The 21,913-nt window shown below is 58.7% G+C and overlaps 3 protein-coding genes across 3 annotated transcripts; 2 read left to right on the top strand and 1 right to left on the bottom strand.

Moving 5' to 3' along the window:
- The first annotated feature begins 3,503 nt into the window (after window positions 1–3,503).
- CD93 (CD93 molecule) lies at window positions 3,504–6,089 on the top strand. The gene has a single exon (XM_082306148.1). The coding sequence runs from the start codon at window positions 3,684–3,686 to the stop codon at window positions 5,400–5,402; it is 1,719 nt and encodes a 572-aa protein (XP_082162274.1). The 5' UTR covers window positions 3,504–3,683; the 3' UTR covers window positions 5,403–6,089.
- Window positions 6,090–13,957: 7,868 nt separating this feature from the next.
- Window positions 13,958–17,340, top strand: THBD (thrombomodulin). The gene has a single exon (XM_082306181.1). The coding sequence runs from the start codon at window positions 13,987–13,989 to the stop codon at window positions 15,652–15,654; it is 1,668 nt and encodes a 555-aa protein (XP_082162307.1). The 5' UTR covers window positions 13,958–13,986; the 3' UTR covers window positions 15,655–17,340.
- Window positions 17,341–18,489: 1,149 nt separating this feature from the next.
- SSTR4 (somatostatin receptor 4) lies at window positions 18,490–19,731 on the bottom strand (the record flags this gene model as incomplete). Its single annotated transcript, XM_082305664.1, has 1 exon — window positions 18,490–19,731. The coding sequence occupies one exon, from the start codon at window positions 19,729–19,731 to the stop codon at window positions 18,490–18,492; it is 1,242 nt and encodes a 413-aa protein (XP_082161790.1).
- Between the last annotated feature and the right edge of the window lie 2,182 nt (window positions 19,732–21,913).

Raw genomic sequence — 21,913 nt, 5'->3', positions numbered from 1 at the left:
CCTTGCTTTAAAAGCAGATGATAAAAATTTTAATATCCTATAAGGTGTTGCTGTAAATCATCCAAACTAAAGAGCACTCGTGCGAACAGGCAGCAGCCTCTCCAGTGCCCGCGTTCAGCATTAGCAGGAGTCAACCCAGTTCCACGTTGCCCAAATGCCCCCCGATTCCACATGCCCAAACCGCTACCCCGTCCCGAGAGCCTGCCCGCCGTGCCGGGGCTGCCAGCCCCGCTCCTCGCCTGGGGAGCGGGCGGTTTGCTGCACGCCGCCGACCCGACGCCGGGTCCTTGAGGACGTCCCCAGAGGAAGCCCAGTTCCTCCCATTCTTCTCCGGCTGCTGCTGGTGCAGGTGTCCCCCCCCGGCCCCATTGTCCCTTGTCCCAGCCTTGGGGCTTTGCACAAACAGCCGTCGCTGATGTCAAGCAGACAGCACACATTTCCTTCTTTGGCCTTGGAGAAACATTTTTTTTAAACCAGTTCCTCCAGCAAGCTGATTTTTTAATTTTTTTTTAATTTAATTTTCTATTTTTTTTAAGTGCGGTACACCACTCGGCAGGATTTCTGGTCTCCAGAAGATAATTTGGTTTTGATTATTATCTGAAACAGGCGTTTATAGATGTGTCCAGCTGGGGGGGGGGGGGGGGGGGTTGAGAAACAAAACCCCTTTTAACTTAGGAACCAGGACTTTGATTTTCAAATGGGAACATCAGCCCAGCTGAGACGAAAATTTAAAAAGCATGGCGTATTTAATAAAAACCAATACAAGCATGGTGTGTTTTTAAGTTACCAAAAACTACTCTCTTGCCAAAACTGTGGGTAAAAATATTAGCATAAGCTTCGCAGATGAAGATCTAGCTAAAAAAGGCGGGGGGAGAGGTTTCCTGTACATGAAATCATAACCAGCCTGTAAACAGCTCTAGCAGGAACTTTCAAACATTTATTGGGGAAAAAAAAAATAAAGCCACTGGAAAGGGTTATTATCTATATTCTTGCAAATCAAAGGAAAGGATCTGACACTGCGATCTTGAAAAAGGAGGTCTCTTCCCTGGGACAGGAGCCCAGGGAGCTCCTACCTGATTAGACCTCATACACATCCTAATGAAGAATATCACCAGCAATTCATTAATTACTCTGCTGGAGCAACCTCTTAGACATGCACCTAGAAATTATTTTTAAGTATTTTTGGTTTTGTCCATAACCCCAGCTTGGAAATGTCCAGAGGAGCTCTAGTTAGAACTGGCCATTTTTTGTCCATGGAAGTTGGTTGGATGAAAAAATGCTCGTTTGGGGTGCTGGAAGAACTGGTCAGTTGAGCGCTCAGCTTGCCTGCCCATTTCAGCTGGAAAGAGAAAACACCAGCAGTGTTTTTATAAAAGCAAAGACATGTACTGGTTTAGCAGAAAGGAAATGCTTTTGTGTTGAGCTCTCTTATTTTGTACAAGTCGAAAGAAAATTCCCCCCATTTTTTCCAGGAGGAAATTCTGAATAAAACCGATTCGAGGTGGCATCAAAATATTTTTTCCCTCCCAACGCAGTTTTTCAGCATGGCCGCTGGCCCAAAACGCTCCGTGGTTTCGGAGCGTTAGCTGTGGCTCCCTGCATCGTATTCTTCGCTCCGGCAGGAGCGACACCTCCGCAGCACCCAAGTGATGCTTCTCTCTTTTTTCCGCGAAGCCGGTGCCATCAGGTAGTTTGCCAAGCTGCAGGGTGCAGGAGAGGTTGGTGACGGGGCTCCAGCTCCTGCCCCCTCCTCCTTTGCATCAAAGGTCGTTGCCACCTTCAGGTGTGCCAAGCCCCAAAAGCCAGCACCGGTCCCTGCTGCCGGCCGGAGGACATCCCCGCGACCAGGGGTCCTCCAGGAGTGTAAACACCTCTGGGGAAGCAGAGAAAGCTGTAGTCCTCAGCGTTGGGATTTTTGGAGACTTTTATATCTAGGGTATAAAGAAGGGAAGTGAATGAGGGGATTTTGTGTTTTGGTTCCTCGGTCGGGTCGCTGTCGCTCGCTGTCGCGTTACCGAGCTAACTCGGCACACAAAACCCAGATAAATCAACAAATAGGAAGATTGCTGGAATGAACATGGGATTCATGGTTGTGACGGATGCCTGCTAAGCATGAAAAGACAAGGCAGACTCGCAGGTCGAGGGGTTAAAGTCTGAGCTAGCTGCGGCGAGAGGGAAGCTCCAGGAGAAGATCCCAGGATGCAGAAGGGCGGGCGGACCGTCAGCGAGGGAACCGGGATTAGCTTTCTTTTAAACTCATTAGCTTTTCGCTTGTTTGCTATCCCAGCAAGCGGGAAGCGCAAGGAGCACCGCATCTGGAGAGCCTCTCCTGCAGTCCTGCCTTCTTCGGGGCACTCCGTTCATCCTCACCCTCTCTCCCCGTCACCATCCTGACCTCCCTGCAGACACTGCTCCGCGGGCAGCAGTCCGCTCGAGCGGGACAGCTTTACGGCACAATAAAAAACCAGGGGTCCAAACCAGGGCACGCAGCGGGGGGCTCAGGTGTGCAAAACGCAGGTTTGCCCGCGCGCGCGGCCGGTTACGCGCGCGGCTGCGGCACCCCAACGGCGAGCACGCCCGCGGCAGCAGAAAAGAAGTCACCGTGTTGCTTGGCATCTCCCGGCCTGAAAAAGGATAAGCACAGCAAATTCTGCGCTGGTAAATACCTAATTTAAATATTTCAAAATATTTAAATATTTCAAAATATTTAAATTTCAATCACACTGCTAAAATGCTTTGGGATGCTAAAACGCTGTTGCAGAGGAGCTGCCTCAAGCTCTTTTAGGGGCTTTTGCAACATGAATGTTTGTTTAAACATTCGAGTGTGCTATATTAGTGCCTTTGCCCTTTCTCTAGCGGCCTTCTGCAGAGCCACCGACATCAGCCGAGGCCAGCCGCTTCTCTGCGCTACATCGGATCGGGGTCAAGTGATTAGCGAGTTATTAACGCGGAGCATCACAGCATCAACCCTCACCGGCGTGATGCCGGGGCAGCCGCCGGGGCAGCGCTTCCCTCGGCACGGAGGGTTTGCTCCGGACGGCATCGGGGACCGGCCGAGCTTGGCTCCGTCCTGGCAGCCCAGACCTTCCCACGACCTAGCTCCTATTTCAGGGCTTGTCTGTCTATTTAAAGCACACGAAGAAGGGGAAAAATGCGCTGGAAAAGTAGCATGCACGAGACACCACGCCAAATATTCAATTTCTTTTCAAGGCCCATAGCAAGGGATCCCACGGCGCTTTATTTTTGTTTTTTTTTCTTCCCCTTTTAGCAATACATGCTTGAAGACAAGCAGGCCCTATTAGGGATTAGAAAAATCATCTGCTGGGTGAGTGAGTAGATCAAGCCCTCGAAAACAACAACAAAAAAAAGCAGGAACACAGCTAGTTTCCCCTGCAGAAAAGCAGCGCCAGCCGAAGCACGGCGAGCCCCTCCGCAGCAAAACTTGGGGATGGGAGCGAGGAGCCCGCTGCGCCGGGGGGAAGGGGAAGACAGCGAGGCCAGCGCCGGGGCCGCCAACAACAAGCGGCCGGCCAGACCACGCTACAGGAAGCCGTAGCCTCCGGTGATAAATAGGAGACCCGGGAGCACAGGATGTGTGTAGGGTGAGCTCAGCGGGACCAGGGGATGTGAGCCGGCGGCTGACGAGTCCCTCCATCCCTTCATCCGTCCGTCCAGCCGGCGGGATGGCCGTCGCCCGGCTGCCGGTGCTGCTGCTGCTGCTGGTGGCGGTGCGGGGGTCTGGCGGGGAGGACGCCGAGGTGGTCTGCGCCGGCACCGCCTGCTACACCCTGCACCGGGCCGAGCTGGGCTGGAGCGGTGCCCAGGAGCGGTGCCGGCACAACGGCGGCAACCTGGCTCCGGCACGCAGCCCTGCCGAGGCCGAGCGGCTGCGGGAGCTGCTGGCGGCGGCCGGCTGGCCGGGCCCGGCCTGGATCGGGCTGTCGCTGTCGCGGGGCCGGTGCGTCCAGCCGCAGGAACCGCTGCGGGGCTTCGCCTGGGCGGCCGGCGGGGAGCCCGGCAACTACTCAGCCTGGCTGTCCGAGCCCATCTTCACCTGCCTCAGCTCCCGCTGCGTCAGCCTGCGGCCGGCCGGGCCCGCCGGTACCGCCGGCTGGGCTGACCGTCCCTGCCGAACCCCGCTGCCAGCCTTCCTCTGCAAGTTCAGCTTCCAGGGGATGTGCGGGCCCCTGCCGCTGGCCGGGCCCGGCCGGGTCAGCTACACCACCCCCTTCGGGGTGCGCAGCCCCCGGCTGGCGGCCGCCCCTTTCGGCACGCTGGCGGAGGCCGACTGCGAGGGCGGCGAGGGTCCGGCCTTCGCCCTCTGCAAGGGGCCGCTGGAGGGGGGCGGCTTCGCCTGGCACCCCCCCGGGCCCCTCTGCCCCGCCGCCTGCGCCCACCGCAACGGGGGCTGCCAGCACCGCTGCCTGGAGGAGCCCGGGGAGCCCCCGCGCTGCGCCTGCCACCCCGGCTACGTCCTGGCGCCCGACATGGCCTCCTGCCTGCCCGAGGACGCCTGCCGCCCCAACCCCTGCCAGGGGACCTGCCGGACCCGCCCCGGCGGCTTCGAGTGCGGCTGCGAGGCCGGCTACGCCCTGGCGCCCGACGGCCGCCGCTGCCTGGACGTGGACGAGTGCCTGGCCGGGCCCTGCCAGCACGAGTGCCACAACACGGCCGGCAGCTTCGTCTGCCTCTGCCAGCCCGGCTACCGGCCGACGGGGCCGGACGGCCGCCACTGCCGCGACGAGGACGAGTGCGCCCAGCCCGGCATCTGCCCCCAGCTCTGCCTCAACGTCCCCGGCTCCTTCCACTGCGCCTGCCGGCCCGGCTACCAGCGCCAGCCCGGCGGTGGCGATGCCTGCCTGGATGTGGACGAGTGCCTGCGGGACCCCTGCCCCGGGCTCTGCCGCAACCTGCCCGGCAGCTTCGAGTGCCTCTGCCCGCCCGGCTTCCTCCCAGAGGAGGATGGACATGGCTGCCGTGCCGCACCCACCGCTGGAGAGGAGCCCGCGGGGGCCCCCGGCAGCACCCCACGGACCACGGGCATCCCACAGACCACAGATGCTCTGCGGACCACGGGCATCCTCCGGACCACGGGTGCCCCATGGACCACGGGGATCCCCCAGACCCTGGGCATCCCCGTCGGGGCAATGCCACCGGCCCCCACGGCAGCAGGGTCGGCACCCGGCCCCGAGCACAGCGCCGACGGCCCCAGGCTGCTCCTCTACTACATCCTGGGCAGCCTGGTAGCCATCCTGCTGCTGCTGGCCTTCGCCCTGGCCCTGCTGGCCTGCAAGAAAAGGGCGGCCAAACGGGAGAAGCGGCCGGCCAAAAGCGCGGCGGACAACTATTGCTGGGTGCCCGAGCAGCCGGAGAGCCACGGGGCGGGCGGCGAGCGCAGGTAACGGCGCCCGGGGCAGCGGGGGGACGCAGAGCCGCCAGCGGCAGAGAGCGTTTTTGCAAATTAATAAGAAAAAAATAAAAGGGAGGGGGGTGATGCTATCTGTTCAACACGGTTTTGCATGTCCGAGAGCCGGTCCTGGGGTGCTTTGCAAAGCAGGAGCTGATCTCCCCCCCAAAAGGCAGGTCTCGGCGCCGGGGGGGAAGGCAGCCCAGCGGAGCCCTGTGGTTTATAAACCAGCCACCGCTCCTCCGAGGGAAGGGATAACGGGGACGGTGCTGCGAGAGGGAATGGGGTCCAGTTTGCCTGCCAGGGCTGCGCCTCAACTCCGCAGAACCTCACTGTGCTTAAAAACAGCAAACGATAAGCATCGATTTGTCTTCCTAAAAGAAAACAGCTCCTTTTGTTTTTCATTTGGTCTCCCCTACCTGTATTCGACATGCCGACAGGCAAAAGCAGCAGCTTGCCCGCCCCGTCCCCGCAGCCCCCCCGGGCCTTTGCCGTCCCCAAAGCGACGCTAGCCCCCCGGCCTGCCTGGCCGCAGACCGCCCGCGTCCAACCCTTAGCTCGCCTTCTTCTCTTTGCAATGGGTTTGAAACTCTTACGTGTCTCAGCAGGGCAAGAAGTGGTCTCTGCAGCCACGAGCGGGGTGGGGGGGGTTAGTGTTTTTCTTTCTTTTTTTTTTTTTTTTTTTAAAAAAGATGCCACATCCGAGGGAACCGAATAAACCTTTTTAAAACTACAGCAGCAGAGAGCTTCTCTGCAGGGAATATATGGTGGAAAAGGTATGAAAAACTGTTTAGAAGAACCTGTTTCCAGTGCATTCAGTTTAAAACCACTTGCAAAATACAGAAAACAATGTTCTCCTGCACATGCAGCCGGATGAGACCAGACTTTCCCTGTTGGATCATACTTTTTGGGTAGGACCCTTTCCCGACTGCTTGGGGTCCAGGCTGAGCGCATTTGCCATGCCTCCCTCTGTAAAGAATACACTGGATGTTGTATATTTGCTAATTGTTATATATAAAACTTTTAACCCTGCTTCAAAGCAAATGCTTTCTCAGGGCGAAGCTGTTCCCAGGTACCTAACTTCAGAGAGCTGTTCACACTCCGCCGCTCCCGACAAGGATGCCTCTTGAGCTGTTTCAGCCTGAATCCCCCCAAACCAGAGGGCCCAGGGGCCATCCCTGCTTCCCATCCAGCAGTGCTAACTTCACTATTTACCCATGCTCTGCAAGGCAAAAAGCTGCTCGAAAAGGACAGGCATGTGATTTGAAGGGTACACAAGTTTCCTGAAGTTTCTGCTGGTTTTATTGTCTACTTGAGGCTTAATTGCTCGAGAAATGGGAACTGAACACAAAGGAGTTTGCTGTAGGCAGCGACCTGCATCCTGTTCTTCCATGTGCAGAGGAAAACCCTTTCCTGCCTTTTTGTTCGTCTTCATTTCTCCATTGTAAAATTAAAAAAACAAACCAAACCAAACAACACGGGAAAATGTAAATGGTTTTAATGCTCTGTCCGTGCTTCCTTTTCTCCGGACAGTGGCTGGGAGAAGCAGGGAATGCAGCAGCGGCATTCTTGGAAGTCCCGCAGAAAATTCATACCCTGTCTGTGCAATGACAACAAGCCAGCAGAGCATTTCGAATACATGAATAAATTAAGCAAACGAATAATCCTACCGAAATCAGTGGGACAACCTACATACATAAAGTTACGCCTGCGCTGTCGGGCTATGCCGACTCAGGGGCCGTATGGGGAAAAGGCAGTCGCAGCGACGTGCCTCGCTTTGCAGGGACTACTTGGTTTGCTTTATCAAAAGCTGAAGCATTTTCCAGCCGCTAACAGTCTCAGGAGTGTTTCTGCCTTCTTTTCCAGTTAAGATATCCATTAATTGTTGTATATAACGCTTACTCCCCTATGAAAAAGGGAAAAGGAAGCACAAGCGTGAGCTCAGAGCTGGTACAAATCTGAGAGGTGTTATTTATTCCACAAATTCCTCAGTAAAACCTATAATCCTGATTTCTGTTACAACTTTCGCCTATTCCGGTATGTGTACTGTATTACCAATGGAGTATGGTAGCGGGTCCAGCCTAGGGAAGCCACCAGTTTGTGCCTAGGTTTAGTCTGGGTTCTCTCTGGTGGAATATCCCCTGATGTAGCATCCTCCACCCTGGTGCGATTACACCTGAATAATCTCGTGTCTCCCTTTCTTCCTGCAACAAAATCCCATGGGGACGTTTAGATCCGTGTCCTCGTTAGGGAATTACCCGGCGCCCAGTGAATCCCGTGGGCTAAAGCAAATAGGAGCGGGACCAGCCAGTTTGGTACCCAGTGTACAGTCAGAAGAGACGGGATGTTCGCCCCAGCCCAGGCGGGTTTTACTGCGGTGCCCGGGGCAGCTACCTCCGCTCCCCGTTCCTTCCGTTTAAATCCGGTGCCATTATAAGCAAGACCTATAGCCGTCCTGCTGCCACCGCGGCAGGCCGGGCTAGCCGACGCGCCTGAAATGCTTTGTACGTATCAACTGGTTGTAATGAACTAAGTGTTGTATTTTTACGGTCCCGAATTAAGACACGCCTCATCCTTCGCCGAAATGGCACGTCGGGACTGAATTTCATCACCCGCACGGCGATGGCACAGCACCACAGCCTTGCAGTTGCCTTCGGCTAAAAGACTCGGGTTATCCCACACGTTGAATAACACCGTATGTTGCTTTTCTGATGAAACACCAATAAAATCTCAACATAATGGGTCTTCAGTGGTTTTTAATAAATATATATTATATCAAAACCTATTGATTTGGTACACGCAATCCTTGTACCTTTGGTACCACGCAATCCTTGTTACACACGTGTAACGAAGTCAGCGGGGTCTCAGCCTTTCATAGGCACCGCTGTCCTGAGCGAGGGCCATTCGCTGCATGTGGACCAAGGCCACGGGGTGGGGGCACTGGGATGATCTCGGTTGGGTCCTGAGCCCACCAGCAAGGTCCTGAGCCCACCAGCAATCCTGCCGATTTCAGCGTAGCTCCGTACGAGGGCAGGGATCTGCTTTTCTGGCTCTGGTCAGCGACCAGGCACCGAAGTCAGTCGATGAATTCAAACCACAGGATTGCCGGTGGCTGGTGCTGCCGCCACAACGTGCGCCACCAAAGAAAGGCCATCCTTAAACGGGAAAATGTCACAAAGACGGGGAAAAACGACACAAAAGCCCACTCGTATCGCCCATGTCTGCAATGGCATTCACGTGGTGCCTCATCAGCCATTGACGTTTGCCTTAAGTAGTGTTTAAAAACAAGAAAACCCCAAAATAAAAGAGGACACTACATCTCATGATGGAGGTTCGGTGCCTCCACGCATCAAACTACAAAGAGCATTCCCAGAGTTGTTCCCCCTGCCCCGGGAAGCGCCCACGGGGATAAGGCCCCGGCCACGCCAAACCTGCCGGCAGAGCCCGTGCAGGGAGCAGGGGGGTCCCTGCCGAGCGCAAGGAGCTGCCGAGCTGCCTTATTTTAGCAGGAACATCGCTCCCAGCCGGAGCGCGGCGAGAGACGGCCAGCCTGCCGTCACCCCTCACCCTTTGATTTTGCCCCGCTGAGGCTGGGGCACGTCGGGTGGCGTTCCCCCTGCACGAGCCTTGCGCCGAACCCGATAAACCGAAGCGAAGGAGCGCGACGTAGTAATTCAGCCACCCCCCGGGATATAATTTTTCCCCATTTCTGGGAAAGGTGCTGCCAGGAAATGGCCTCCAGCAGAAGAATTTGGAGAAAAGGTACTGACTAATGTTAAAATATAATCTACAAAATATCACGCTCCTTCCTTCAAATCCCACAGAGTCAGCCACTGCAAAAACAAATGCTTTAAATGCCTGCTCATTTCTTCTTTTTATTATCTTTATCTTTTAAATATCTCTTGGCATTTGGCTCTCCCGAGCCCTTTCAAGGCTGCTCAGCGCGGTTCGCATCTGGCCCAGCGGATCTGAGCAGCGCCGGTGACAACGTGACAGAGGGAAAGAGCCAGCCCGCGGCAGAGGGACGATCCAGCGGCTTTCCTAAAGGAAAACCCAGCACGTGCCCCGAGCTGCTGGGCCGGTGTGGGTGTTGGAGACGTTGCAAGGCTCAACAGAAAGCTCACGGAGAAGGATGAGAGTCTAATGCCCCAAAATAAGCAAAACTTCCAATATTTCCCCTGCTGGGGTCCTGACGAGGTTTGCCTGCCCTCTCCATCCCCTGTGAATCGAGCCGTACATAAGGCATCGCTTACGGACGATACTGATTAATTTGGCTATGCTGGCCTGGGGCAGGGGGCCAGGACGGTGTCAAGGCAGGTGAAGGGGATGGTAGGAGGAGAAGGCACGCGCTTCCCATGCCAGATAACGCGAACACCCAGCCTCGGGAGGCTTTAATCCCTGTGGGAACCGGCACGGGCTGCTTTCCCTAGGTGTAGTCCAAGAATTAACATAAAACTATGAGCCAGAGGGAAAAAAAGCACCAGGCCTGCTTGCAGGACCTAGCTCAGCCCTAGCACTACTCACAAATCGCATTGTCTGCACCCGGACTGAAAACAGCAGCTCTAACAGACCACAGAGATGCAAGGGCATAGAGAAAAACCTATTTTCCCAGTTTTAACAAGAAAAAAAAAAAAAAAAAAAGACTCACTCACCACTTGGCATGACCTCCCCAGCCCTGCCTTCTCCAAAGCCATTGCAAACAACCCCCCTCCAGGCAAAGCCGCACTTTGCCTGGGTGCCGGCCCCTTTTTCGATGTGTTTATTTGTCTGGCACTTCCTAACCTTGAGCTATTTCTCTCCTTGCGTCTGATCCAGCGCAGGGAAATTCACCTTTTCTGCAAGGGATTCCCGCCCCGGACCTGCGGGAACAGGGCTCGGCGGCGGCCGGCCGACACCACGAGACCCCAGGCGGATCGCCCGAATCGGGGAGAAGGGACCCCTGGGCAGCTTTAATGATCCCAAGTGGGATCGCATGTGGGCGTAAATGGGAAAGCACATATATGCTACTTAATGGTCTGCTTTTAATTTTTCTTTCAATCCTGACATAATTTAATATGGTTTTATTATATTATATTGCAGTATATTCTATTACATCATATTAACTTGTGTATAACTGTCATAATTCCCAAAATTCCACTAACAAGCACAGAAAATCCGTGACACATAGCCCCCTAACCGCAGGTCGCCAGAGCTATTCAAACATGCCTGCGGCCGGCGGGTGACGGTGACATTTCGGATGAGTCAGACCTCCGCAAAGCGCAAGGTCTCCCTCCTGCTATCGCGGCGGGCAGCCGGCGATGTCTTGCAATAGCTTTGCATCGCGGAGGGGCGTGATTAATCGACTTTTATAAAGGCAAAGCGGTATGTCAGCAGGAAGGGCATTTCTGGCTCTGTGAGTCAGCCCGTCGGGGCCACGGCAGCCAACGCCTGTCACGCTTGGAGGCAAGAGGGAAAAGATCATCGGAATAAAAAAAGAGTTATTAAAACATGATGAATCTTGCTTCTCCCGCCCTGATTATCTTGCCCTTCTACTGGCAAGATCAACCCTGCAGGCTGTTGTCGGCGGGGCAAGGACATCAGCGTGGTGATCTGAGAAATCGTTGTTTTGGGAGTGCTCTATTTTTTTCCTGGAAATTTTCAAAATATTTCTCATCATGCAGCCTTGAAAAGGGAATTTTTATCTGTTGTTATAATTTCTTAAAAAAAGATAGAACAGAAACCTATTGGTATTTTTTTATTTTCCACTGATTACATTCTGTATTCTTCCTTTTTCCGTTGTTTGCCCTGACCTTCCCCCCTTATTTTGCTGTTTTGCTTCTGAAAACAGAAAAAGATAAACAGAAAAAAAAAAAAGAAAAACGAAAAGGAGAAAAAGACCACCAGAAGTGAAAGAAATGAAATGAAAACTGGGGAAACAACAGGTTTTACTAAAGCAAAGAAAGATCGGCGGTACCAAGCCCCCAGGAAACTTTGGGGAATTACCCTATTTACAGGTTTTGTGGCGATGAAGAGCAACTGAGCCCTTCTCGGGTGAGTTATTTCATCCAGGGAGGGACTGGCAGCGGCCAGAAGGCCATTGCAAGCTCGCCCATATACACATTGATTTGTGCCTCCTTCCCCGGGGTCAGCGGACCGGCGGATCAGACCTCCGGGACGTGTCGCCCGGGAGGAGCTGAGCTTTGGGCTCAGCTTTGGGCTGAGATCAGGGCCTGAGCTGAGCTTTAGGCTCAGCTTTGGGCTGAGATCAGGGAACCCTGGCCTGAGCCCAGCCCTTGCCCTGGGCTTCGTTAGTGGAGAAAACGAAGCTGCCCCGCGCCGTGCCCCAGCCTGCCTTTCTCCTTGGGGTACAGCCCTCCTGATGACATTAAAGCCCACATTTATTTTCCGCGCAGGAGACAGATTTGAACGCTCTGCAGGCCAAAGTCTGAGCTCTCCCTTGCTCCTCCTGCAGTCTGAGCAGAAAATGGCATTGCCTTGACATTCCCCTTCCCAGAGAGGCGATGGACGAAGGTGCGAAAGAGGCCGAAGACAGGCGGGGGGAAAGGCGTCCGATAAAGAGCCCGAGCTCCTCTGCTCCCGTCTCCATCAGCCTAGCTTTGCAGCTACCAAACAGCACAGCTTGCTTGGTGATGTCTGTTACGATTATTATTATTACTACTACTATTATTAAGGATTACTATTACTCTTTTCCCCATCTTGCCTTTTCGACGCAGCCCACAGCCTCGTGTGAGCTACCCGAACCCCACAGGGCTGGAAGAGGACAAGACAAACCGTAAGAGTTTAATAAAGTAACCTGCTTGCAATGAGTGCAGCAAGGAAATATGGATTCGCTTCTCTGCAGGGGATCCCGAGGGCTAATTGCAGTGACTGAGTCTTCTGGCAAAAACACCGCTCTCAAAATTGGAAAAAAAAAAAAAAAAAGGGTCAAATACCCTTTCCTTTGAGCGGCGAAGCTTTGGATGTTTGGTTTTCATTTTTATTTTGCTCTTGGCTATGTTCTGACAGGAGAGGTGGATCCCGCAAAGACAAAACCACGGCAAGGGTACGGCTGTTCAGGAAAGAGCAGCAGAGGCGCCGGCGAGGAAGCGGGGCCGGCGCCCCGGGGCCGAGACCCCCGGCTGGGCGGGAGCCGCGGGGCCGGGGCCCCTCTCCTTCCCGGAGCGCAGCCCCAGCTCGCCCAGCGCGGGAGCCGGGATGCCGTCCCGACGCGGGCCACGGCGCGCTGCCGGCTTCTCCACGCCCATTTTCTCTCATTTCAAGAGCGAGGCCGTGCCAGCTCTGTTGGTAACTGGGGGCTGATTTGCAAAGCCCCGGGGGAAATCCCACTTATTCCTGGTGTCCCATCGTAGCTCAAATCCTCTGGAACTGCTTTGCTGGGCTGCAAATTGTAAGGCACGCAGAGACGCTGGTCTGTCGCTGTTAACACCGCATCCTTCGAGCACAGGGAAGGGCTCTCCCAAGTCCCCCGCTGCGATAACAAAAATCAGTAAATCCCTGGGGGCATCTCGGAATGGCTTTCCTCTTTGAAAAACCCAGTTTTTTTCTTTAGAGTCTGACGTTGTCCTGGCAGGGCTGGCAGCCTGACCCCTGCCTTCGCTCTAGCGCATCTGTAATGCACAGACGAGCCCTGGGAGCTGCCATCACTCCAGGTCTGCGGTCCAGAGCGGCAGAGATGCCCGAGCGGTGGGCACTTCTTCCCTGCCCACTGCAGCCTCCCAGCCGCATGCCAGCAGTAGATGTCACCCTGTGCCCTGCCACCATCCCTCGGGGACCCCACCTCACCCCCGGAGAAGAGCAAGTGATGGGCAGAGGCCAAGGGGCGGGTGGGGAGGGACGGCCACCAGCCCTGTGGCCCCTGATCCCGTCTCCCTCGAAGGTACGAAGGTATCTGGGGGTCCTGCAGCCGAGCAGCAGCCCCGCTTTGGCGTGAAATCGAGACGCTGAAGCTCCGGGAGCGGCAGCGGATGAGCAGCGGTGTTTAGGCTGGAAGGGACCAGCAGGCCCCCAGCCCGGCCCTGGCAGGGCCTCCCGAGCGGGGCCGGCTGCGGGGCCGCTGCCATCGCCCTCGCACGTCGGCTTCTGGGGCTCCGCGGGCTTTGGGGCGGCGCTGGCTGCCGGGCGGCCGAGGGGGGGTTCGGGTGCCTGACTGCCCTCCTGAGGCGCCCTCCATCAGCTCACCGCCCCTCCGGGCCTTTTGCAGAAGGAGCAAACCTCTTTTTCCCGGCTCTGCCCAGCCCCTGAGCCCGCATCCCCAGGCTGCCGCCGGCGCCGGGGAGCCGACCCCGGAGCACCCCGCGGGCCGCCCGGGGCGGCTCCCGGCTCCCCCTGCCCGCTTCCAGCCCCGCTCCTCCCGGTCCCCGCCCCGGGAGGAGCCGGCAGAGGGGGGCGGCTGCCCCCGGAGGGCCGCCGGGATTGACCGGCCGCCCCCGCCGCAATCACTCCGCACGACGGCGGCGGCCCGGCCCCGGAGGCGCTTCCTTCCCGCGGCGGGGAGGGCCGGAGCGCTTATAAATGGGGCGGGCGGGCGAGGGCGGCACGCCAGAGATTTGCCGCTCCGGCCGGCCCCTCCGCCGCCCGCCATGCGGCGGCTCCGGCTGCCGCTGCCGCTGCTGCTGGCCGGGCTGGGGCTGGGGCTGGGGCTCGGGGGGGGAGCGGGGCCGGCCGCCCCCTCGGGCGCCCAGTGCCTGGAGCACGACTGCTTCGGCGTCTTTTGGGAGGCGCGGCCCTTCGCGGAGGCCAGCGCGGCCTGCGAGGGGGGCGGCGGGCACCTGATGACCGTCCGCTCCACCGTGGCGGAGGACGCCATCGCCCTCCTGCTGCAGAGCCGCGGCGGGCGGCTCTGGCTGGGGCTCCGCCTGCACCGGGGCTGCACCGAGCCCAGCCGGCGCCTCCGGGGCTTTAAGTGGGTGACGGGCGACCTCCGCACCGATTACTCCAACTGGGCGCCGTCGGGGCGGCAGTGCGGGGAGCTGTGCGTGACCGTGTCGCGGGAGCTGCGCTGGGAGGAGCGGCCCTGCGGGGAGCCCGCCGACGGCTTCCTCTGCGAGTACAACTACGCGGGCAGCTGCCCGCGCCTGCCTGCCGCCGAGGGGCTGCCCGTCACCTACACCACCCCCTTCGGCGCCCGCGGCGGCGACTTTCTGGCCCTGCCGCCCGGCAGCACCGCCGCCGTCCCGGCCGCGGGGCTGGAGCTGCGCTGCCCCGAGAAGGGGGACGGCGGGGGGCTGCGCTGGGGCCGCGCCGGCCCGGGAGCCTGGCCCTGCCGCCTGGCCAACGGCGGCTGCGAGGGGGCCTGCGGCGAGGAGGGCGGCCGGCCGCGCTGCTCCTGCCCCGACGGCAAGGTGCTGGGCCTCGACGGCCGCGGCTGCAGCTCGCCCTGCGCCGGCGCGCCCTGCCAGCATCACTGCGTCGTCACCGGCGCCAGCTTCCTCTGCATGTGCGACTCGGGCTACCGGCTGGCCGCCGACGGCAGCAGCTGCGAGGACAACGACGACTGCGCCGTCTTGCCGAAGCTGTGCGAACAGGTCTGCGTCAACACCGAGGGCGGCTTCGAGTGCCACTGCCACCGCGGCTACAAGATGGTGGAGGGCCACTGCCGGCCCGTCTCCCGCTGCTACGAGGCGCCCTGTGAGCAGCAATGCGAGGACGTGCCCGGCGGCTACCGCTGCAGCTGCTACCCCGGCTATGCCATCGACCCGCGGGAGCCCACCCGCTGCCTGCTGCACTGCAACCGCAGCCAGTGCCCGGCCGAGTGCGACCCGTACCGCCGCTCCTGCGAGTGCCCCGAGGGCTTTGTGCTGGACGACGATGGTGCCAGCAGGCAGGTCTGCGTGGACATCGACGAGTGCGACATGAACTTCTGCCAACACAACTGCACCAACCTCCCTGGCGGCTACGAGTGCCACTGCCGCGCCGGCTACCGCCTCCGCGACCAGAACAACTGCGTCAAAATCACAGAGGAGGACTGGGAGGGAGCGTACTCGGGGGATTTCGGGCCCGGACTCCAGACGCCCGTCCCCAGCCGGACCCCACCGAAGGCGGAGCACCTCCACCCCGGCGCGCTGGTGGGCATCGCCGTGGGCGTCCTCTCTGCGGCCCTGGCCCTGCTGGCCCTGGGCTACCACCTGGCGAAGAAGCACTGCAGGCCCCCCGCCACCATGGATTACAAGTGCAGCGGCCCCCACGAAAAGGAGATGGGACTTCAGCCGGTCGCCTCGGGCTGTGCCGCCTCCGGCCAGAAACTGTAGGGAGACCGGGCAGGACGGAGAGAGGGAGGTGGACGGAACTGGGTAACATTTACTCCCCCCCCGCCCCCCGCGCAATTTTTTAATGATAAAGAAAATTTGGGAAAAGCTGTGATCACCCCTGCTTCCAAAAACGCTCACCGCTTTCCAGCCGGCTCTTGCAGCACTCGCACCCGAGAGCGGGGAAGGTGGAAGGCACGGAGCGCTGCTCCGGTTCTGCTCCCCTCGCAGGCAGCGGCGGGCGTTCGGCTTTCCTTTGCCCAAGCCAGCAGCTGGGGGGGCTTCAAGGAAAACCCACGCGCGTGTTACAGGCGGGATGTCTCCGTCTGGATCTAACTTTTAAGTCCGCATCAGTGTGGGGCGAGAACACGCGTGCCGGGGCCGGCTGAGTTGTCGCGGACCGTGGAAGGTCACCCGGCCCCCAATTCCCGCTCCCCTCGGCCGGGAAGCGTGCCGCTGGGCTGCAGATGATGGCTTTCCCGGGGTGGCGAGGAGCTGGGGCGCTCCTGCCCTTGTCTGGGTTCGGTTTAGCCTTTTTTAAACCGATGGGTGACAGAAGAAGGAGCAAAGATCTTGTGGTCAGCGCTTTGCCTCGCTCCTCTGCCCTCCTCTGCCTCATCAGCAGAAATGTCAATTTTTGTGTCCCCCCCGCCCCGTCTTTTGCCTCTCACCTCTGGCAGCTGAGTACTTTCCACCTTAAATTGCTAGCGACAGCAGGGACCCTGCTGAGCATCACCCTGTGAGGGCTAAAATGCCTGATTTCTGTTCCCTCTTACTGTTTCGGGGCTTTTTTTCAGGAACGCAGAGGTTAAATGGGGATACCGAGACTGCCAGGGTAATTTTTTCTGTGGTAAGAAAGGTCATTTGCAGCGCCGGGGAGCCTCGTGTTCCCCACGCGATTTCTTCCCTAATTTTCTGCTGTTGTTGGGTTAAACTGTTCAGTTTTGTTTTTTGTTTTTTGTTGTGTTTTTTTTTTAAAACCCGCTTAACCGAACCCTCCTGTCCACAGGGTTTTTTTCTGGTTTTTCCTTTAGTCTTGTTCAGACCACGGCCGAGGGCTGAGTCTAATCCACATTGAAGCTCACGACAAAACTTTCCTGGGGGGCAGGATCCGGCCCGCTGCTTGCTTCCCAGCCACGGACCGGGGGGAATCTGGGAAGCTATTTTATGCGGTTTTCCAGCTCCATCGTTCGGCGGGGAGACAAGGGGCAGCTCTGCAAAGCCAGCGCGCTGCCGGCCGGGGCTTGGGGGGGTCCGGCTCCGGCAGCCGTGGGGCGGCGGGCGAGCGGCGGAGCGGGTGCTGACAGCTTTATACCCGTGAAAAATCAGCCTGCAGCAGCGCTTGGCTTTCCCGCAGGAAGTTTTGCAAGCCCGGGGGCAGAGCTGGGGGCTGCAGAGGGGCTGCGGGGCTCCGGGGGGCTGCGTCCCCCCGCGTCCCCCCTTCCATGCTAAGCCAGCTTGCTATCACGCCGCGTTTCCCCCTCCCGATAGGGCAGAGCTACGTTGCAGCCTCCAAGGAAAATAAAAAAGATATGCCTTGTATGAACCGTAGCTTTCCTCATGTAAATGGTTCAACCCACTGTTTTATACACCCGGCACATTTGTAAATACTTATTTATTTATTGGAAATATACCCTACGCAATGCACAATCACATGGTGATTTTGTGTGTAGACCAATAAAGCTTTTACAGTCTGGTTTATAGACAGCTGCTAATGACATATTCTTTCTCCCTTTCCCTAAAATGAGTGGTTTTCCTCGCCACGCACTGGCCCGTCTCGCAGCCGGAGCTCCAGAAGTCACAAACCCCGCTGGAGCCAAAAAAAAAAAGAAGGAGCTGCGGGCTCTTAGCGGAGCGTCAGGCTGGAAACATTGCCCTGCTGGTTATTTCACCAGTGCGATTAAAATAGGAATGAGCCATAAATAATGGAGAGCAAGAATAACGTTAAAAGGACGAAGTTAAAATCAAATAAGCTGGAAATGGCTAATTTAATGCTACCCCAGTGCAGCCAAGCCGGTTTAGCCCCAGTGCTGTTCTTCAGCTCAAGTTTCTACGGGTATGTGTTTCAAGTGCCGCTAGAGGTGATGTTTACCTGCGGCAAAGGGAGCGGGATTCTGTTCTCCTGGCTTTTCTTGTGGAAAATACAGTTTTGGTCCTGTGTGCGCTAAAATCCCTTTGCCTGGGGATCTGGGGGGGCGCGGGGGAGGTTGGTTGGTGGGACCTGAGTTTTCTCCTTTCCCCTTTAGCTGAAGGGAGGTTTGGGACTCCCGGGCACCTGCCGAGGCTGGGTTTGCGTAGTCTCAAGCTCTGATCTCAGTCGTTGAGAAACTCCCTATTTTTGTACAGAAGAGGAGCCCAGAGGGGTCGCGCGGATCCCATGCTCTCGCTGCCCCGCAGAGCCGGTGCCGAAGTCCAGTCCGGTCCTGCCCCCTCGCCCTGCGACAGATGTGGCAGGCTGATGGGCTTTGGGGCTTTTCTCCGTCTGTCAGAGCATGTTTTGAGAAGGAATGGGAAGTTTGTGGTTTATTATTCTGGAGGGGCACCCGCCCTGTGGCTGCAGTCACTGTTCGCTAATGCTTTTTGAAACCCTCATCATCGCTGATCCCAGCGGAGGCTCCTCGGTGCCGAAGGTAACGGCAATAATTACTCAGCCGACGTAATTAACCGTATCACGGGCCAGTCTTATGGCTTTTTATTTTGTTGAGCTGCACAGAGCACAAGCGAGGGCCGGCGGCGGCGGCGCGGGGCCCGGCAGTGTGTCCCCCCTCCGGCCGGGGTCCCCTTTGCCCGTGCGTGGTGGAGACACCCGTCCGGGGGCCGGCGAGGCCGGGGGGCACCCTAGAAGGCGGTGGTCTTTGCGAGGAGGGGTCCGGGCTTGCAGCAGGGCTCGGGGTGCAGGGGCTGCTGCTGGCAGGGCAGGGGCGGGCACATGCAGCCCTTGCCCTTGTCGTCCCCCCGGGGAGCGGCGCAGTAGTCGAGGGGCTCTTCCTCCTCCTCCTCCTCCTCGGCGGCCCCCTCCCTGGTGTGGCAGCAGCAGAGGCTGGCGTCGAGGCAGCGGCGCAGCACGCCGTGGAAGGAGTGCCGGAAATTTTCGGAGAGGAAGCCGTAGAGGATGGGGTTGGCGCAGCTGTTGGAGTAGCTGAGGATGAGGGAGGCGTTGTTGACGGTGGCATCTAGGCGGCCGGGCAGCAGGAGGTTGACCAGCTGCACCACGTAGAAGGGCATCCAGCAGACCACGAACATGGCCACCACCATCAGCACCAGGCGCGTCAGCTTGCCCTCGGAGCGCCGGCGCTGCTGCCAGCCCACCCGCTGCGCCACTGCCCGCATCTTGCCCACGATCAGCAGGTAGCACAGCCCCATGGCCAGCACCGGCAGCAGGAAGCCCAACAAGGTGGTGTAGACCACGAAAGCGGCCGACCAGGCCGGGCTCGGCCACAGGAGGTTGCAAGCCACCGCTTGGCCATCGCGGGTGGTTGCCGTACCGGCGAAGATGGGGATGGGCGAGGCCACCAGCAAGGAGAGGAGCCACACGCCCCCGTTGACCATCTTGGCCACCCGAGGACGGCGGTAGGTGGCTGCCCGCAGCGGGTGCACCACCGCGATGTAGCGGTCCAGGCTGAGGACGGTCAAGCAGAAGACGCTGGTGAACATGTTGAGCCCGTCGACGCCCAGCACGGTGCGGCACAGGGCCCGGCCAAAGGGCCAGTGGTGCAGAGCGGCCGACGTGGCCACGAAGGGGATGCTGAGCATGAAGAGTTCGTCAGCGATGGCCAGGTTGAGCAGGTAGATGTTGGTGGCTGTTTTCATCTTGGCGTAGCGCAGGATGACGAAGATGACCAGGGAGTTGCCCAGCAGCCCCAGCAGGCACACCAGGGCGTAGATGCACTGGATCACCACCATGCCCGCGATCTCGCCCGCCCTGCCGCCCCACTCCGCCTGCCCCTGCTGCCGGCCGGCCTCCCCCGCGGCCGTGCTGGTGTTGGGGGGCACCTCGGAGGCGGCCCAGCTGGATACGGTCCAGAGGGGCACGCCGGCCGCCTGGGCCCCCGCCGGGAGCTGCTCAGCGTCGGCGCTCATGCTGGGAGGTGGTGGTCCATGGGCGGGACACCGCTGGGGATGGGTGCCAGCCTGCAGGCAGGGCACGGGCAGAGAGAGAAGGGGATGAGAGCTGCGGCGGGCGGCAGATGTAAAGCACGCTCCCCTGCCTTCCCCCTCCGGCCACGGCCATGCGCTTTGGGCAGCGCCGGCCGTGGCCCCCCCTGCTCCCTCCATCCACCCCCCCTCCCTGCCCGGGCACCTTCACGTCACTCCTCAGGGCAGCAGCATCCCTCTCCAGGCGGGAGCATCCCGTTTGGGGGCTGCGGGCGTGGGGTGTGCGTTAACCAGGCGTGGGGACACCTCGGCTACCGGTGGCATGATCTGGGAATCAATGCCCCGCCGCCATCCGCCTTAACGAACCTCTGCAAATCTCAGTGGTTTCATTAACCCCTGTGGGGAGAGCAAACAGAAGGAGAAACCGAGCTGGGGATATTTTACCTCTCAATCCTCCAGGGATTGAAAGAGCCTCCTGCCTCCCTCCGGGGGGGCAGCAGCAGGCGCTGGGAGCTGCTCGCTGGGATCCGCGGGCTGTGGGCAAGGCAAAGTCCTGCTTGACCTGAATCAGATGACCAGAAGGATCCGGACCTTTTAAAGTGAAAGACAGACCACGCTTGCCAGATGGGAATACGGGCTATTCTAGCTCACCCCCATCAGCTATGCCACAAAAATCAGCTTTCCCATTCAAAACAGATAAATAAATCAACAATAATCCAAGTTCCTGGTTTACGCTCTCCGCTTTCCGACTGAAAATAAAGCCGCAGACGTACCCTTCGCCCGTCTCTCTCAGGTGTGGGGTATCCTGCTGGCTGCGGCCTCGGCGAGGGGACGCGGCGTCCTGCGGGGCCCCGGCGCTGCGGGCACTGCGGCGGGCGGGATGCTGCAGCGGCGGGGCGGGAGGGACGGGGGCTCCCCCCCGCACCCCGCCTTCGCATCCCCCTGGCAGCGGAGGGTCCCCCCGGGGGCCGGCGGGGTCCCCCCGCCCGGGCGAGGCAGAGATGGAGGCAGGTTGCCCTGGCGACTGCCGGCAGCCCGCCCCCCGCGCAAGCTCCCGCATCCCTTCCGCGCATCCCCGGCCCTTCCCAGCCGCTGCCAGGCGGGGGGATGCGGGCAGGGACCCCCGCTTCGCCGGCGGGAGAGGAGCATCCCGCAGCGCCGGGCCTCCAAAACCTGGCGATGGGGAGGCGGCGGGGCAAGGAGTGGCCGAGCCTGGCCCCCAAAGCGGTTATGCACCAAAAATCAAAGTCTACGCTGAATTTCGTGGTGCAATGAATAAAAAGGGGCAGAGACCGCATCTTTATTTTTTTTTTTTTAAAGCAACTGTTGTGTTTGATTTTTTTTTTAAATGAGAGGGACCGAGGATGTCTTTGTGCCAAGAAATCACCGGCAGCGGCTAAGCTCAGTGACAGGCCAGGTTTGGGGCAGGGAGGACCCCTTCTAGCTGTCTGTGGGGCTGGGGACTTTCCGATGGCGCAGCCCTAACCCTACGCTCCATCGCTCCCTCCCGCTCCCGGCCACCAAGTGATGGAGCAAAGGACCTTTTCCTCAGTTGTCCACATCTCATGCTCCCAAGTCTCTGTGTTGGGTGAGCGCCTGCGGGTCACGGAGGATTTGGGAAGCCAGGGTGGAGCTGCGAGCCGACAGCGAGCTGGCTGAACGAGCGCATTTGTGCGAGGAGCGGTTCTGAGCAGGCGGTTGGGAATATAGATCAATGCATATATTATATTACTGAGAACAGGCTCGATGTGCATGGGAAAGCAGGTGCATTTTTCTTCCTGGTGCTTAAATATATGACCATAGTTAATTGTGCAGCTGGCAAAGAGGTTTTGGCTATGACACCCCGGCTTAAATATTGTGGACGTGGGGAAGCAGAGAAAGTGCTGGTACCCGGAGCTGCCGGGACCACGGCACCGGAGCACCCCGTCTCCGCACGCCGCTCCCCCCCCATCTCTGCAGGGTGTTTTACTGGGGGGAAAATGACTTTTCGGTCCGCTGCCATGACACAGAGGTTCCCAGCGTCAGCGGCTGCCGGGCTGGGCGCGGAGGCCCAGGAGGGGCACCGTGCTCCAGGGGTTCCTGTTGCAGCCGGCGACCGGAAAATGTGTAATAAAACAATGAAACCGTCTGCAGATTATATCGACCCTCTCCACCTCCCAGGAGGAAC

Source organism: Platalea leucorodia, assembly GCF_965183815.1.
Source record: "Platalea leucorodia genome assembly, chromosome: 3".
NCBI classification, from domain to species: Eukaryota; Metazoa; Chordata; class Aves; order Pelecaniformes; family Threskiornithidae; genus Platalea; species Platalea leucorodia.
This window is presented reverse-complemented; position numbering and strand designations above follow the sequence as displayed.

Coding starts and splice junctions, on each gene's coding strand:
- CD93 (XM_082306148.1), top strand. CDS start 3,684: ATGGCCGTCGCCCGGCTGCCGGTGCTGCTGCTGCTGCTGGTGGCGGTG.
- THBD (XM_082306181.1), top strand. CDS start 13,987: ATGCGGCGGCTCCGGCTGCCGCTGCCGCTGCTGCTGGCCGGGCTGGGG.